The following is a 19,854-nucleotide window of genomic DNA, read 5'->3' on the forward strand; positions in this document are numbered from 1 at the left end:
GTCATTTTCTTCTTCATCTCCTTGCCCTGCATCATTATAGCAAAGACAATTTGTGCTGTCAATGATCATTATTATTTTAGTTTTACTTAAACCATCTACATTCATATCATATGTGATCTTCGTTTTCAAATTTCAATTTAGTTCTTCGTGGAAAGAAATTGAACAAACCTATTATTCTTAATGTTGTAGTTAATTGAAATTAATTGAAACACACAAACAATAAACCTATTACTACTGTACTAATTGAATCGTAACTCGGGTAGTGATTTAAACTATTAATCATGTCATAGAGCTACTAATGACTTTAAGCAAGCTCACAATCCACCTCACTTAACACCCTTTTAAATCCACAATTATTATGTGGATTAGTCTCAATCGTTTATCCACTTCCTTCTCTCTTCTTATTATCCCTGCAATAAACCGTGAATAGAAAACCCTTCACGTACACGTCCCAGTGTCCAATGACGGATCCACGTGTTGTTGCACCCACTAACATTATACCATTTGTAAATAAAACTAGTATCCTAATCAGGCATTGCCACGATATTCATGTCTTTCAAATTTTATTTATTTCTTCTATCAAACATCACGGACGTTTCTTACTAAAATCGAATACTCAAATTAAATAGATTTTTTTTTACACGTGAACAAAATAAATTTTATACCATCATGTGAATCTTTTATATTTATCTTAATCTCAAATTAATATTTTTAAATTATATTTTATCTTAGTTTTTAAAATTGCAACATATAATTGTTTGTCACTAATCTCGGCTAGAAAGTCAAATGTTAAACATGCAATGCAATGTCTTAACACCATATTATTTAAGAAAACAATAGTATATTTATTGTTTATTATATAAAATCATAAGAAATAGTTAGCATTTTTTCTTGTCGAGTAATTAAAAGTATTTAATAGAGTATATTAAAATATATTTTTACTAACCTTGTAAGAAATTCAGAAATATTTGTAAGACTCTAAAAATAATTACAAAAAAGTGCAAATAAGTAAAAGCTAATATTTCTTATAAATTGACCTATACATATCAATGATGGATCCACGTGTTGTACTATGGGTAATTGCACCCACTAACATTATACCATTAGTAAATATAATGTGTATGTATTTTTTTTTCTTCAAGAAAGAAATCGTACTAAGATATCAACTCACATACATTATTTAATTAACTGACTTAGACTTTTTTATTATAAAATATGTATGTAAATTATAAATTATTTATATAATATGAAATGTAGTGGAAAAAATATTTTATAATTAAGTATTGTGCTTGTAAATTTATTTCTAGTTTCATTATTCTTACTCAATTAGATATTTTTCTCCTTCTCTTCTTTAAATGTGTACAAAATATATATTTTTATTTTTATTTGTATCTTAATTTTTTTAACAGCCTAACTCTTTTAATATGCTCTATTTTACTCTTTTTTAAATTAAATATCAATCATATTTTAAGAAATTATTATCAATAGCTACAAATAATCTAATATCAAAACTTAAATTCTTTGTCATAAATCCAAAGTTCAATTTATATATTTAAATATATTTATTTACTAGGAATTTTAATTATAATTCAATTTAAATATTGAAAACTAATTTTTATTATTTTAATTTTAATTATATATAAAAATATCATATTTATAATACACCAACTGAAATATTAATTTATATATATATATATATATATATATATAATTATTATCATGATAACTTAAAATTTCTAGATTGTCATTTGTATCCAAGTGCCATTGTAGCAATGCTCAATAATGGGTCAGCATCATGTGCATTACGAGTAGCTTTTCAATTTTATTTATTTTTTTGACAGCAAGCTTTTCAATTTTTATTCATGAAAAAAATATGCCGAATTGTTACCCCTCCGGCAGGAAAAAAACATTTGTTAGTTTTGTTCCTTATTTAATTTTTTAATTTTTAAAATTATAGAAATTATGTATTTTAGACTTTAGTCATTGTTTAACGGCTGTTGAGCGACTACAAACACGTAGGAATTAAAATCCAAAAATTTAAATAGAGATTAAAATACAAATATTTTATTTTAAAGGAATAAATTATGCTTGTATATTTTTTATAATAAATTACATTCTCCCTTTTTTTTTTATATTGGTCCTTAGTATCCACTCAAGGGGACCAAGTCCGGTATGATAAATAAAGATATTAAGAGTGATCAACGGTCAGGTTCGGGTTCAAAAACCCAAATCGCATTGACCCGTTAGTTTCTATAACAGATCCATTTTTGCCTTATATGGTCTTTCGGGTTTGTCCGGTCCGGTTTGACCTTGGTTGGATTTCAATCGGGTCAAATGGATTTAATCAGGTGTGAGTGATCAATTTTTTTTGTCTGTTTTTAAAAATAAATAAAAAATAGTTTTCCAGTTTTCACGAGCAAAACCTTTACTGAAAGTTTGATGATTTACTTAGCATGAAAAATTGTTTAAGGTTGATGTAAGTAAAGAATTATAAGGAAAAACAAATTATATGTATGATTTGAAGAAATTTAATTATGATTAAACGCTAATTGAAAAGGTAAATTTGATGGTTGTTGAAATTTTCTACAGTTTAACACAGAGCAATAATCATGTATATAAATAATTGATAAATATATTTTCTATTATAAATTTAAATGGAGCTTAAATATATTTTTTATTTTATATACGTAGAGGTGTCAAAATAAGTAAATTCAAACTTACCATGAATTAAGGTTTAAAATGAACAATCTAATTCAACTCACTTGTGGTGAGCCAAGAAGATCCTAATCCACCTCAACCCACCAATAAACCCACCACATTAGTGGATTGGGTGAGTTAACTCACTAAATTAAAAAAATGTATAAATAAGATAATAATAATGTTTTTCTTTTAAATAAAATCATCTTTTTTCATCTAGTCATTCAATGATTCAAATGATTCTATTACAAATATAAATATAAACATAAACAGTAGCACTGTAAATTAGTAAAAGAAATAATCTCATACATATTACTAAGGCTTTTACACCATTAGTCAAACCTTAATGGTATGATTTATTCAACTGATATGATGCTTTTTTTCATCATTCCAACTCATATGATATGCCTTTTATATACAAAAAATTGTGTTTAAAGTTATTTGTAAATAATATTTTAAACATAATTAATACCATCATATAACTCGATATCTTTAGGGGAAATATTAGAAAAGTGATACATAAATTATTTTTGTTTCCTTTTTAATTTTTCTTTGGAAAAGAAACATTAAAATAAAATCTCTCAAAATTGGGGATAATGATAATTCGTGTTTCTGATAATTAACATAATCCCTGTTAGTTTTTTAGAGAAGATAGTTTTTTTCCCGGATAATAATAATAATAATAATAATAATAATAATAATAATAATAATTATAATAATAATAATAATAATAATAATAATAATAATAATAATAATAATGATATAAGTTTCACAATAAATTACAAAATAGTTTAAAATAAATTAACGTTATATTTATGTATTTATTTAAGAGATATTTCTAATAAATAGATGTTTTTTTCTAAAAAAATGGATTAAATAATTAAAATTCAAGAATCCTGAACTGACCTAACTCACAAAGTCATGTATACTTTTTAATCCTATAAGCTTTTTTTTTTCACATAAACCTTTTGATCCAATGAACTTTTTAAACCCTAGCATGCATACATTAATAATATGTTTGGGGTGGTAATGAGATGAGCCAAAATTAATTTTCATTTCACACTAAATGTGAAGCAACATATTATTCCTATGGAAAAATTATGGTGATACCTTAGTTTTGAGATAGCCATCCTGTTTTTTAAAGGTATATAAATATGTTATAAATTAAGTGTGTGTTTGATTTATTGACAACATGCACTTCAAGATTGTTGAACAAACAAATATGTGAGAAATAGCTTTATTGGGGTAATTGAACAAAAAAACAAAGTGTCTATTTAAATTGACATGATAAAATTAATTTTGAATGAAATTAATTTTACATAATTACTGTATAATTTGTATGCATCATAATTGATTCAAACATATAAAATCTGATTAAAATTAAGGTCAAACCAACCTCACCATGATTTTAAAAATTATCCAAATAGACAGTAATTAAGTTGGATGAAATGAATAATTTTTAACAGCTCTATCCATGATAATGATTCTTGGAGCTAGCCTTTCTATTCACCCATGTCATATCAGTGCTGAGCTCCAAAGCGTGAGTTCCAGTTTGGGCCAGGAGAGAAGGAGCCCATTTACTAGAACAATTCCGATGACAACTTGTCTATTAGAGTATGAGATGGTCCCCTCCACCTGCTCTCTCTTTCACACACACACACCCATACTTGTTTTGTCTTTTCCTCTTTTGATCTTTTCTACTTTCATAATTCCTTCCCTTATAGGCGTGAATATGGGCCCTATTGACAAGACACTCCTTGCGTTCATTTGTCTATTAAGGAAAGAATTTCTAAGCTTAATTAAGTAAAATCTTCAATGTTCAAAGATTAATCAGCTTATGCTTCATGCGTGCATAATTAGATTAGTTGATTCACGAGTCAGTGATTTGAGCTGTCAAGCAAGTTGGGGTGGTGAAATAACGTGTATAGTAGTATTTCATTAAGTAAGAGGATAGCTGAAATAGTAGTGTATAAGATGCTTAATTAGCACACATAAACAAAAGATTGACCAAATTCATTTTATTTCCTTTTGCTAAGTCACCTGGTTCCGGTAAATTAATTAATCGCTCTCTGCCGTGATTCTTCAAAACTACAATCTCAAATTGTTTATTCTCGTTTTGATTCCATAAATTCAGTAACACAAACCATGGCTTTGAGATTCTACACCACTGGCCATTGGCCAAAGCACAAAAGAACTAAGCACGTTTTCCACCCATACAGGTTGTAAGCACAAGCCACAAAGTGAACCAATTTCCACAAAAAAGTTTATTTGCACTTGGCGGAATCAACAGAATTTTTGTTCATTAATTCTATGTCCGTAACACACAATGCATCTGCCAAAATGAATGCCCCCACGCGTAGTGAAGCCATCAGAACAAACAAAAGTGTTTTGCTCTGAAATGGACATCTCAAATTAGCTTTGTTTTGTTCTAGGTGATGGTATTTATTGGTACCAAGCTAAGAGGCTTTTTTCTTCTTTTTTCACATGACACATAGATAGGTTCCTAGAGAGTTCCTTTCCTTAAATTTCCTATTTTCTAATAATGTGGGACTTTAAGATTATAGTACCCTCCTATTTTAGCCATGTTCAGGTGAACATCCCATGTCTCCTCATTGCTACAAAAAGAAGAGCATAATAAAAACACCATTCTCTCTGAATTTTAACTTTTAAAAGAGTGGTTTGAAATTCCTCGCACACTTTTTCATCCGTTTACTTTACAGCCTAGTTTGAGTAGTTTTATATTCCCCCACAGCTATTTTATAAAGTTGACTTTAACGTATACGAGTAAATTAAAGCGCCAAGGAAAGGAACTGGACTTGTGCTACAAGGTAACACTTATTTTGTCTCAATAATAATTTGGGTTAACTAAGTTATCAAAATGAAATACTTAAGAAAGGAAAGAAGTAATTAATCTCCTTAAACTTTACCTCTTTTATAAGTAGCCATTTTAAACTTTAATTTTATCTTAATTCATCCTTAAATTTTATTTCTCATTTGTGAATTGATATTATGAACTTTAAATTTACTCCAAGTGATCCTTGAACTTCTATTTTTTTTAAATAGACACTTTAAAATTTAATTATATTCCAGTAAATTTATAAAAAAAATATATTATTTTTATTGCAGTTAGTTATTTTCTATCAAATTAGAGTAAAATTATTTGTCTTAAATAGTAATCACCAATTAATCTTTTTCTTATTTTGTTACATATTATTTCTTCATATATTAAAATATAATAAAAATATGAATTTAGGAAAAAAGAAAATATTAAAAAACAATAAAAAATACTTTATTCAGTTTTTTTTTATAAATTCTATCACGTTTTAATGTTTGGAAAGTAATTTATAAAAAAACTAATGATGTTTAAAGTACACTTTCAAAGGGAAAAGAGTACTTAAACTCTTTTTTTTCCTTTATAAAAATAGGGATTACGTACTCTTTCACCTTGAAAAATTATACTAAGTTTAGGTGTGCGAAGGCTTTCCAATGTTTACAAATTACAATCATACTCATAAATAGCACATCAAAATAGGGTGAGTTGAAGAAATAATAACTTTAAATGATTTCAAATCTTACTATAGTTGATGACATTGAGGTACAAAATGTTCTAATTAAGCTATTTTATTTTTATATCATATTTTACAATATTTTCTAGTATTTTTTTTTATCATGACATATATTTTATCTGATATATTTTTTTTATTTATTAAAAAAATATTAAATATATGAATGTGAATAATTTTTCATTCAAAAGTTTCTCCTCAATAAGAAATTTAGAACCATTGTTAAATATGAAAAAAATCAAATAATTGATATATAAATGTAATAAATACACAACTTTTTTTTTTATCAATTATAATAATTCTATCCAATTTTAACTCACATAATTGTCTTTCATTAAAAAAATATATGTTTGAAAAAAAAACTCAGCTACAATGAGTTATTTGAGTGTAAAATTCATTTTTATCAAAACCTTTGGTACTTTTTCGTAACAAACATTTTCATACATTTATCGTTTCTTTATATACTAATTTAGCACACACATAATTTAATTCTAGTATATTGTTAGCGTAGGAAATTATAAAATTTAAAAAGACTTGTTGAATAAAATATTAATATAAAATTAGATACCTCTATACAAAAAATTTACTCCTATGTCAAAATTAAATTCTAAAGTTGTACGGGTTGACATTCTTCCGTTCTGCATTGCACCGAGTTAATGGGAAATTGTTTGAATCAACCTTTCATTTGGTAAGCTTCAACTCACAATAAAATATGGAGTTTTACTTGTAGAATTTCTTATTTTTATTTTCAGTCGCAAATTAATGTTTCTTAAACTCAAATTTGTGAATGTGAACGAATAGAACACGCCACATCGAAAGAGAATTTGAATAATCTGATCAAACTGGAACACAGAATCTATCATCTTTAATTTCATGGTTTAGAGATAATAATATAAAAATGATACGACATTTTTTTAAAATTCTTCATCAATTACTATATTCAGAAAATAACTTAATTAATTTGACCTGTGCGATAAGTATCTAGGTTACAATTGCTTGTTTAATTTATTTATTTTTGGGGAGGCTAAGAACCCTCTTGTTATATTTTTACGTCTGCACACGCGTGATCAACATGAAGCTCACCCTACCTTCGTTCACTTTCCCTCCACAAGCATCGCTACTGCGAGCTATTACTGACGATAGAAATGCTTTAATTTTTATGATTTTTTAAATTCTAATGTAGATCTGTTCATTATTGGACATGTAAAGGGAATTCCGATGTATATCTGTTCATTGCTTATAAGGTGTTTGATAAAATATTCTTTAATTAAATTGTTTCTTTTGTTTATTCTGGATGTGATCGGAGAGAATTCGACAAAGATGGTTCTCAAACTGTTCTCATTTGGGCTTTGTAATGAAGTCGAATGACATCATTTTACTTTATCTTTTTAACACAATTTCTATTTAAAAGCTAAATTGTAATTATACATTACTTTTAAGCAAATAATTAAGGGGTCAACTAATTAAGACTTAATTAGGCAATCAATTTTAAGCAAATAAAGATTTAAGCATGATCATCATTCCAATAAGAGGTCGACCATTTAAGACCAAAGTGTGGTTGTCACTATAATAGGAAGTATACCATTGAAGACTTAATTAGACAACCAATTAAGTAAATAAAGAACTAGGTGTGGTCCCGTCTCATAAGAGGTCATCCATTTAAAACATGGGCAACCAACTAATCAAACAAAAACTTAGGTGTGGTCATCATCGCATTTAATGAAAAAGGGTCTTCCTATATCCTTTAGCTCACTTCACATTTTAAACTCAAGTTAGAAGTATGTAGAACATACCGAGCTCTAAGCCAATCTCAGGTCCATCATGAGCCGAGTACAAATTCTAGGTTAAATATTCAACTCTTGGGTTGATCTTAGGTCCATTGTGGGACAAGCTTTATATAGGTTAACCTTGTATTAGGTTGATCTCAAGTTCATCATGGGTCAAGTTTGAGCTCTAGACCAGATAATTAACTACAGGTTGACTTTAGGTTCAAAGTTGGTCGAGCTCTATGTGGATTAACCTTATTTTAGGTTGACCTTCTATCCTTAGGCAAGACCTTTGTTTTGGGGTAAGTAAAACTTGAAGCACTCAATCATAATGTTCGATATAAGGATGACTTAGTAGTTGAAGTGACTACTTGGAAAAGAAGAACTAGTGTAAAGGGCAACCCACAAGGACATAATTGTTTGTTGAATCTAGTGTTAACTTCCTATACACCGAGGAAAAAATGCAAAACACAATTTGAACTAGATTGGACATGGTCAATCTTCAAGATGATCTCTAAAGTTCTTCTTAAGCTGGAACAAAAGTAAATAGATCCTTAATAACACATTTTTCCAACAACTAAGTATTATATAATAGTTTAATATTCACACATTATCAATATAATTTTTTTCAACACAAACTATTCTAAAAACATTTTAAGCATGAATTTAAATTGATTATTATAAAAGTAAATAAGTTTAACATACATCAATATATGTTATTAAATTATAATATAAATGCATATTAATTAAATTCTTTTACATGGGATTTTATTACTTTGATTCACACCTACAATACTTTTTAATTATTTTTTAGCTACCATAATTTTAACATTTCAAAATCAAATTGTTTACATTATCAATACATATATTATTTATTCTAAATGTAAATTATATTTTTGGTTTCTTTGTTCTTTGTTGCAATTTTTACTTTTATTTCCTATTTTTGTAGCATTTTTGGTTTCTATACTTTTTTCTTATTAATAATTTTAGTCATTGTTATCAAGTAATAATGTTAATTCATGATGCAACAATTTGTTTGACAATTTAATGACTTGTCACGTCATCAAGAAGTTTATCATGAACAATCATGTATAATTTTTTTGGATAAATTAAATTAGAATAAAACTACAAAAGATTGTCTTGTCAAACTCCTCGATGACGTAACAAATTGGACTATCAACGTGGTTGTCATGTCATCGGTTAATGTTATTTCTTGACAATATAAACTAATAAAAATGATTAACAGAAAAAAAAAAGGTATAAGAACTAAAAAAATATTATAAAAGTTTTATTTAGGAACTAAAAATGAAACTTATAAAAAAATAAGTATCAAAAGGACAATTAACCTTATTATAAAATATAATGGATGACAAACACTAAATTAAAGAGTGAAATATTAAATTTTTATTACACTGGGTAAATAATTATGTGCAATGTTGGATGTTAAATATTGTGTTGAAATAGTCATCATGATAGAAAAGTAAATATTAAATATAATATAGGCAGTTTATTGCTTGTTTAATTTATAGGCAGCATATTGCCTATGCCTTTTTGGATTTATAGATACTAAATAATTGTTTTTTAAGAAAATAGAATTAATTAACTAGTCATGGTTGGTTAAAAGTGAATAATTAATATTATGTAACACATGCGAACTTGTACATGATAAAAAAATCAATGCAACATTTAGAGGGAAAGTTTTTTTTATGTGAAAATGAAAAAATAAATATTGATCGTTAAATTTTAGGATAAATAACCTATTTAGTCCTTGAAAGATCACCTCAGTGATAATTTCATCCTTAAAATATGAAAATAACTAATTTAGTCTTGAAATATGTAAAATGTGCAACGATTTAGTCATGTTGTTAACCATGAATTGTTAGAGTTAACATGAGTACACATGTGACTTTTGTTGACTACATAGTAATTCCAATCATGCATATGTTCATCCATGCCAGTGCATAGAAATATGGAATAAATTGTCAACATGAATATTATTTTTTACTGCCTCAATGTTCCTTCTTTATTATTATCATTGTAACGACTCCTTACCTTTCCCCTTTAAAGCTTATTCTTCACCTTCTCCCGTTAAGAGTAATGGTTCCCATCATTGGCTTTTATGTGTCTACTATTCTTGTGTGATTGTGTGGTCTGCTTGAATGGGTGATGGGTCGGACTCAACAAAAGCTACAAATTCAAAGAAAATGAAAAGGGCATGATAGTATTCAACAAGATGAATGTGAGTCTTCTACCTTTATCTGGATGCAATAGTGGTAATGTTGTTTACAATTATTGCGAGAGGAAGGTTGTGATTTGAACTTCAAAAATTATTAAGAACTTAGGGAAGTTGTTATACATATGTCAATTGCCAAAAGGTGGGGATTTTTAGTTTGAATTTGTATGGTTCCCGATATCTCTACAACCATGTTAACCCTACATAAGTGTAAACAACCATATATTAGAATATAAAACCTAGCAGCAAACTGACAAATTGGTCTTTATACTATGCCACTTAAGGTCAAACTGATCTTTAAACATCACAACTAACTAACAAACTAGTCTATGACATACATTGTATATAGTAAATGCAATCCAAATAGTAGACATGCATGCTTGCTATAATAGCTAACAATGTTGCCTTCTGGATGTTAGACTTAAAGTTCCAACCCAATTGGTTGTAATCCCCTAAATCTTCAAGTAGCAAAGTCAAAAGTCACTTACAATTATGTTTGTCTTCAATATCAATAATAACATACGAAACAACAAAAAATCCTAGAAGGCTTTGCTTTTGTCTTCAAATCCTATATCTAACGGTGTGGACGAAACTAGGAGGTTGCATTTTGTCTTTAAACAATGACAAAGAAAGCATCATCAAGATGAGTATGGAGGTGGTTAATGTTTACTTATTCCTTTGTAGAGAGCGAGAAGGAGAAAAATTCCTCACTTTGTTCTCAATTGTGCATGGTAACAAATGACCATTCCCTGAATGTTTACAATAATAGATAAAAAAGGCAAGCTTATTGGTGTCAATTTGGTTTTGCTTACTTAGCAATCGTGTGTCATCAAACTTTCACATAGGAGTGTCTTGTCACCAACAAGTGTAACATGTGCACTCACGTTATCTTTAATGATTTAGGGATTATTTTTATTTTTTTGTATAAAAAAGTTTAGGCAAGTTAAATCTCCGGGCTTATCAAGGTCAAGACATGTTTCAAGATTCCAGAAGCACTTACATAAATACTTACAAATTATTCACCATCAAGATACTCACATCCACAACGAGAATCAAACACAGGTTTTTATGAGATATGAGTCAATTCCTTATCAATGAAATCAATCTTTGTTGACAATGACTCAAATTTATTGTAGAACTAAATTGTTACACATTTTACAATTTTTAAGACTAAATTGATATTTTCATCTTCAAGGATGAAATTATTAGAAATGTAATATTTCAATGACTAAATATGTCATTTATCATAAATTTTATTATAAATAACTAATTTTTTTAATAAAATAAAAAACGAAAACTAAAACACATAAATCATGTAAAATTTTAAAAAAGTCAAGTAATGTTATAAATTAGCCTCCTTGTATTAAATTTTGACTTGAACATAAATTGTGTGGCCTAACTTTACTTTCTCTTAATCTCATGCTAAAAGTAGCCTTCACACAAAGTATCACAAAGTATATATTCACTGAATTAGAGTATAATTTATATATCACTATTTATCTATTTTGTGGTATGATTAATAAATAATTTTATTTTTTAAATATGTGATTACAATATTGATTATAATTTGTGTATATAAAAAATATCTATTAAAAGATGTTAATTTCTTAAATAAATTTTAATATTTCAAAAATTAATTTTTAACGGGTGATAAAAAAAAGATTTATACATTACAGTCCTTGTGCGTTGGGATGGATGTATGCCCACGGCTAAACTGGCCGACTGTTGCCCTGACTGATGAGTGAGGATAACTGTTACGTTCACAGTTCATCCCCCACCATCTCCTCCACCATCACCATTATGTTCACACTTCACTGCCATTGGCTTGGTGCAACTCACCTTCCTCTGCGATTCGCAATTATAAATTATATTATATTATTCATTAAAACCAATGCCCTTTTCTTTCCATTTTTCTTTAAAAAGGGCATGACAAGAAACATGATTGGGGACACTGCATTATAAAATGGTTCTGTCCTTTTCCTACTTTGTCCTTATTTAATACTTTCTTCTCACATCATATATTTCCAAAGTCCTGCAACTATACCATAATTATTGCCGTAGTTACTTCCCATTTCTCTTCATATAAATACTTTATTGCTTTGTCCTAAATAAATAAAATCATCAAAGCTCAAACCCCTCTACTCAAACCACTCTGTTTCTCTTGCTCTGCTATTACCCTGTTTCCTGTGGAACAAATTTCCATCTAGCTCTCCTCCGAATTAGGTTTTGTTCTGGAGAAATGTATGCAGAGACTGGTCTTCTCTTCCCATATTTGAACAACATCTCTCACGGCCTTCATCAGCTCGAGGAGTACTGCAAAACCCAGAAGTCCAATGCTTCAATGGTATCTTTCTATTTCTCTCTTAGTATCCTACTGTCTCTGCTCCCTCTTCTGTTTCTGCTCTGTTTATCTACATTTGTTTGATTTTATTTTCTACTTACATCGAATAAATTTCTAAGCTTTCTTTTCTTTCTTTCCCCGCTATTTCTTCCTTACTCCGAATGGTCCCTATTCATTTCTTTGGAGTAAATGGGGCTACAAAAAATGGGTTGCTTTGTATTATGGAATTAAACTTAGTTTTTTTATTTATTTATATGTTGTTGATGTCGTAATTTGCACGTAGATATTTGTTTCACGCATTTCAGATATTTTGAAAATTTCTTCCTCTTTTAGTTTATTATTTGGTGGTCTTTCCTTGATTGATAATATAAAGCTAAAGAAGAAAAACTGACAACCAAACATTTCCAAACTTAATATGTGCTTTTCTCATTTGAGTTTTGCTTCCTCCTTTCTTTATGAATGTTTTCTCTAATTAATACCACTAGTGGATACAACTGTAGTTGGATTCATTCGCTGGATCTGAAAAAGTATGAGAAAAGGAAATAAAAAAAGGGTATAAAAGGAAAGTGTTTTCTTTGTGATGGTTTCGTCATGTATAATCTTTCTTCCTATTGTTTCAAGTTTCTAGTGTGAACTCTCGGTGGAGTTTGTCTTTTTGCGCCGCACTGAAGAGGGAGATTAAAGAGAAAAAAGACTTTTTATTCGCTTTTCTTCTTTATATTAAGGCAAAAGGGTAAAGGAACGGGGTTTGTTAATGCTCAACTTAATCATTTCCTCATGGTATTTGTCGGGCACTAAATATAACTCTAGAAAGGTTACTTCTATTTCTGCTCCTGTTACATTTAAATAAGTGGTTAAAGTAGGTTGTTTTCATGTGGTATGGTTTTCTGTTTTGGTCACTGAAATTTCAAACAAAATTTGAGGGGATAGTGCCTTGTAATCAGGGAAGGTGCACCTTGACTAGCCCACCTTGTGGTTTTTTCAAAGTAAGCCCATCCATCATAAGCATAGGGATTTATAATGATATTGCTTGCAGCATAGCTTTAAATAATTGACAAAGATAGGATTCGAACCTTTGCTGCTTTGTATATTTTGATGTGTGAATATTCGTTCTTCAATTATTTGCTTTCAACTGACTTCCTTATATATACTAATTTAATCATGAGAAGGAAAATAGTGATCCATATTCTCCAGTTGAGTTATAATCATGAGTATTCTGGACTGTGTGGTGCTAGTTTCACTGTTTCAGCTGTTAAAACCCAGATTTTCTTTCAAAGTCAGGTTTTGGATTGACGCATGAGCTTTGAATTTGAAACCATCTATTGAATTCCAACCCGAATCTATGCAGAACTTCCTTTTTATGTGAATTGTGAAGGTTCTACTGAATATGTATTGGCACCTATCATTTACAGCAAGGCTTCTGCTTTGTAGCATGAATATGGGCATACGATCTTTGCTACTGTATATGGAATTTGGTTTGTACTGAAATTAAAGAAAAGTCATTTTCTTTTGTTATCTCTTTATCATTTAACCTGCAATATGCACTATTCTGAAAATAAGTACTCGAGTCAATTTACTATACTGGGGAATCTTACATATTTCTTAGAATGTGCTTGAAACTCTCGTAAGCCCTTGCTCAAGTCTCTTACTGACATATAGCTTTTTCTGTCAACTCACTGTCTCAGATTGATTCTCTCTCTTTTTTTTTTGTTTTTTCTCTTTCTAAAAAAGTTGAGGATAATCCCATCCATAAACTGTGTTTTGGTTGGATGACCATGATATGCAATTGGAATCTTTTGCCATTCTAAGAAATTTATAATGTGTCAGTTGCTTTAAGAATCACTTTACTTGATGGAATCATGCAAATATCATCATGAATACTTTTGGCAACTGGCATCAATGATGTCAGGAATATTATCATAGAGCAACTTCTCGACACTATTAAGTTAAACATGATAACCAATTGGAAGCAAGCCTTACATGCTCTAAACAATTGACTACTGGATATAGATTATAGACTCAACATTGAAGTGTTGTTGACAAATCTGTTTTCTGAGGGTGCAGAGTATGGGAGAGGGAAGTGTAAATCATTGTAACCCATACAGCATCCGGAATCGACATATTGTGATGTGTCCATTCCTTTATTTGTTTCATTACAATTATTAATTTTAATACAATACGATTATTTCATATTTGCCTGTAATAGTTAATTGTATGTGCTGAGTGCTATTCAACATCTTTTCTGTTTTTTTGTTCTAAAGCCAACATTCTGTTTTCACTTACTAGTTGTTGCATTGGTTTTACATTATTATTTTTTTATCATTATTGGGCTCTACAATTAAAGTTAATTTCATTTCTATAGCTGTATTACATCTTTTTGATTACGTTACCGTTTATTTCCCCATGTCTTTAATGCAGGATGACCTTGTTCAGTCTTCTGTCATGTCAGAGTATGATTTGGCAGCAGAGGGAGATCTGTTCAAAGCTCCTGAACCTATTATTGAAGAGCCAATCATGGATATGGATCCCATGACAGCCACCATCTCCATGATATCTTGTGGGGAAGATGTCTCCTCACAGGGACTAAAATCCACTGATATTGATATTCTTCAAAATGATCAGTTTCTGCATGAGGTGTTCTATGAATGTGAAAAGGATCTCTTAGAAAAGGCAGCAATAGAGCCACCATTCTCTGAGATTCTGGAAATCAAGGTTCCTCTTCTGAACATTGATGAGAACACAATTCAAGAAAACAAGCTGCTTCCTGACATGCAATTAGCAAAGAGTGTCAGCTCAGGAAGTTTGAGCTCAATGGACTGGATGCGTGGAGCTGCAATGAAGCCTGCTTTCATTGATATCCCTGCAATAGATTTCAATGCAGATTATGGCATGCGGAGATCATTTAGCGAAGGAGATATAAAGGTTTGCCTACACCTCTTTGTATATACATTGTGTCTCATGCTTTTTTTATTTTTATAAATTTAATTAAATCACCATGAAATTTAGCTGCATCTATTGAAGCTATAAAGGTAACAGTTTAAGGATGTGTAAAGGTCATCTTTTTTACTACACAGCAGTGGGAGCAACTTTGCCTTGAAGTTAGAAGTGTTGATGTTTTCAGAATTCAGCTTCTTTCCTTGACTTGTTTAGAGTGATAGCTAAAAATTTGATCGCTATGATAACTACCTTACCAAGGAATAACATTGATAATAAGTATTGGACTCTGTCAGAATCTTTGTTCACCTCGATGAAGAGAGAATTCACTACCTTTTGAACTCAATTAAGAACAAAGATTCACCTTTATCATGTATCATCTGATATTGTTAAGTCTCAAGATTTAAGCAGTATAAAGATGAAAAAGAAAGGAATGATGAAATGACCTGAACCTGATTGCTAAATTAGAAATAACAAATTTGACAGTCTTTTCTTATAATACCTAATGTATTTAAAATATTGCTTTTGTCAAAATCTGTTAGTTTAAATGTCTCAAATTCGAAATCTGCTTGTTATCTGAAATTAAAAGTTCAGAAGACACCAAATTTTTCTTCAGAGAATGATTCCTTTTGTCATGTTTCATGTATCCATATGATTGACTTGTTTCTTGCTATACTGGAAATGCTACTCCTTTAATGAACCTGCAATGTAATTAAATATCTGTTACTTAATCTGCCCTTATCTGAAGTCATGTCTTTTCAAACGTCCCCTCCCTTTTACATTCAGAAATGGGATACTTAATCCAGCAAATTATGCTTTCTTATGTGGGATCAAAACCAATTTCTGTTTTAAATACTTCCTAGTTATTTATTCCTTTAGTTAGCATGAATAAACTCACCAAAATCTTGTGATTTACTCAAAACTATACTGGATTATTGATACTGTTTTTGTGACAGACTCTTGGTAATGGTAACATGAACATCGTCCAATCACCCCTTGAGAGGCCCTTGCTTATCAGCAACTGCACCAGTGAGGAACGCTTTCAAAAGCTCTCAAGATACAGGAATAAGAGGACAAAGAGGAATTTTGGGAGGAAAATCAAGGTAATTATAGGTTTACCATCCCTCTAACACGTGAGAGTTTCACATGAATTATGAATAGAAAGCCTTGAAAATTCCACATGAATTATGAATAGAAAGCATTATTTGGTTAATGCTTTCTACCTAGAACATGGCATTCGTCTTTGTCTTCTGTTCTCAAGAGTTTCTAGAATTTGTTTTCTTCAATTCCTTTTAAGGTTGCGAATATGTCATGGATGAGTAGTCTATTTTATAAATGTTCATCATTCATTACCTCCACTCTTGAAGCTTCGGAATGTGACATCATCCATTCTTCTTGTTTTACAATATTAATGCAGTGAAATGCAGCTTCACTAATAATGCATAATCCTTTGAAATGCTTTTAAGTTGTTAAGTATGGCATCAACAGTAATTTCTTACGCAACCTAGTTTTATTGTTGCTATTTTCAGCCAAAACAAATTCCGAAATCAGCTGATGATATGCTTTTTTTTCAGTATGCTTGCAGGAAGGCTCTTGCTGACAGTCAGCCAAGAATCCGTGGGAGATTTGCAAGGACTGAAGAGTCTGATGTCAAGAGGGAATGAATGACTTATAACTGATTTAGTAGGAAGAAAGTAGAGTTGAGTAGCTATATCTGATCAAGCTATATGGAAAAACTCAGCAGTAATATGTGATTAGAACTTATGTGGGGATTCTCTGTATGCTTGAGCAGATATTTGCTGAATAAACCAGGCCCCAAACTTCTTGGGGTAGTTCATCTCTTATCTATTGTATTAACGCCCCTATAGACGGAAATAACCTTCCAGATATGTATATAGGTTTGTTGAATAATGGAAAGAAAAAGAAAGGATTTTACTATGTTCATATATATGATGAAATGACAAGGTAACATCAATAATTTCGTTCTCTAATGTCAATTTTAGTTTTAATTTAGTTATTCATTTTTGTGTTCTCTAACTTCAATTTTCATTTTAACAATGTTTTACTATTGCTTTTGTCTTGAAACGTTTTTGGCTTTGGCTCTAAGTTAATTTAGTCTTCTGCAAAACGTTTTAGTCTAATAGTGGCACAGCGGTGGAGGAAGAGGCCTTTAACTAAGGACCTGTTTTGATAAGCTTATCCATAAGCACTTCTAGGAGAAACATAACTAACAAGGAGTGGTGCTTTTGGTTGTGTTTGAAAATGGTGGAGCAATGATGAATGGCGCTTGGTGGAGATAGCGTGATAGAAGTGTGGCAATGGGCCAAGTATCTTTTATCTTCCATTCATTGGATTATAGGAGTGATCAAGAACGAGATTAGAATGTTAAAGTTAAGGAGATAGGTGAAAGTTGAAATTTAGTGAAAGGTCACAATTGCAATTGCTTGGTAAACAAAACACAACATAACACAACCGCTGGGTGGGCTGGGTGGAGATGCACTTCAAAAGTTGCTCCTACCCTAACCCAGTCAATCATTACATGCTAGGATAGTGCCTTGTAATTTGCAAAACGTTTCTTTTTGTAGTTTAGTTTAACTCTCTAGTGATGGCTGTAATATTTTTGATTTTCGACTTCTAAGTGACTTTCACATTAAGATATTTCACGTAATGATATTTCACTTAGTATATTTTGTTTTCACTCACATGTTTTATGGAAAACTTTTTAAAAGGTCATTCATCTTATAACTATTTCAAGTCAAATACACTGTGAAATTCTTATGAGATAGACTATCTAAAAGTAGATATATCTTATTACTATAGGTAGTACCAATTAATTATTTTAAGTCATACTCAACTGTACAGTCTTATAACTATACAACTTGTGAATTCATCTCATTTTGATGTGATTTGATCGAGGTGTTCCAATGAGAATCAGGACATTGAGCATCCTCTACATTTTTTCTAAGTATAAATGCCTTCTTTTCACCAAGAGGTGAATCCTTGGTAGCCTCCATTCAGTGGCTCTGGCTTCCTTTCCTCCTCCAATCCTTATTTGACAATTTTTACGTGGTTTGAAAGGGAAAAAAATAAATAGAAACTCACATGATCTTTATTATGGAGTCCTTTCTTATCTTTTCCTTAGTTTTTTTCATTTTGAATTTGTTTTTTAACTAAACACTTGAAGTTGGACCATGTTCCATGAAAAATTTTATATTTTGTTCGAAAGGATCTAAATGCGGCGGACGATTTAGGCGACTCTGGCTAATGACAATTGCGGCTTCCAATGAGTAACAAGACTTGCATAACACTTGCACAAATAGTCTCATGATCAAATTAGTAAGTGTAACTAGTGAATGATGAGACTTGGATGTATACCTATAAGCATGAAATATCCTATATAGTGCAAGATGGAGGGAAAGGTCACGTGACAAGTCCCAAAATACTTCCGTAACATATTTAATTTTTGAAATTTCAGTACATGTTTATTTCTCTTGTTTTAAACTTACATTTCTAGGATTACGGCATCCTTGAATGATTTTTGAAGGTTTAAATTAAGTGAACCGAAAACATCACTACATCGGGTTCTTGTTCAGCCACATGAAGATTGATGTATTAGACTGAAGCTGCTATGAACATGATCCTATCTATGCAGCTATCCTACAACGGCGTGGCATCAAAGACTTCTTCGTGTAGGTGTCAGATTACAATTTCATTTTGGAAGAACTTGTAGGGCAAAATAATGTTTTTTTTTTTAAAAAAAAAAATAAAACATATATGCAAAGTGTGTGTGACACTTGAAAAGTGAATTACATTAGCATATGGTGGGCTAAAAGTAAGATGTACTGTGATGTAGACTGGTGGATCATTTGCTATACATGTTTATGCCATGTCACTGTCACTTCATTTTTTAAAGAAAAAAATAATGATAATAATTTCAATTACTCAAGATCAAAACAACAGGATTGGAGGCAATACAAACAGGAGCTTCCTCTAGCCAAATCTAATTAGGATTAGAGGATACAGATTTTCTACATAGTTTTCTTGTCAACACATACTATGTGAAATATTAAAACCAATAAAATCTTGACTAAGAGTTACTTACAATTGGCAATAGTCAGGTTCAAAGGTTTTGGGTCGCGAGAGTATTAAATTTCTTTACCACAGCTTAATTGCAATTAGTTTCTGCTATTAATTAACAGTATGAAAAAGAAAAAATCCGTGCAAATGTGATGCATTGCGTAGACCAATGCTCCTGCAAGCACCACATTTTTAATCTGAGTACAAGATTTTACAGGTTGTTGCTGCTATTAACACACCTTT

General features: G+C 30.1%; 1 protein-coding gene across 3 annotated transcripts; it reads left to right on the top strand.

Moving 5' to 3' along the window:
- The first annotated feature begins 12,297 nt into the window (after positions 1 to 12,297).
- LOC100814332 (CCT motif-containing protein) lies at positions 12,298 to 17,551 on the top strand. Of its 3 annotated transcripts, none has more exons than NM_001255954.3 (4): positions 12,298 to 12,603; positions 15,019 to 15,522; positions 16,491 to 16,637; positions 17,109 to 17,551. In NM_001255954.3, exons 1-4 carry the CDS (start codon positions 12,499 to 12,501, stop codon positions 17,196 to 17,198), a joined length of 846 nt encoding a protein of 281 aa, NP_001242883.2. In that variant the 5' UTR covers positions 12,298 to 12,498; the 3' UTR covers positions 17,199 to 17,551. The 3 variants fall into 3 exon arrangements, with proteins under 3 accessions (NP_001242883.2, XP_006577858.1, XP_006577857.1); XM_006577795.4 differs by lacking the exon at positions 12,298 to 12,603 and adding an exon at positions 12,653 to 13,414 and having other exon boundaries at positions 17,109 to 17,472; XM_006577794.4 differs by lacking the exon at positions 12,298 to 12,603 and adding an exon at positions 13,435 to 13,586 and having other exon boundaries at positions 17,109 to 17,472.
- The last annotated feature ends 2,303 nt before the right edge of the window (positions 17,552 to 19,854 follow it).

Source organism: Glycine max, chromosome 4, assembly GCF_000004515.6.
Source record: "Glycine max cultivar Williams 82 chromosome 4, Glycine_max_v4.0, whole genome shotgun sequence".
In the NCBI taxonomy this organism is placed as follows: Eukaryota; Viridiplantae; Streptophyta; class Magnoliopsida; order Fabales; family Fabaceae; genus Glycine; species Glycine max.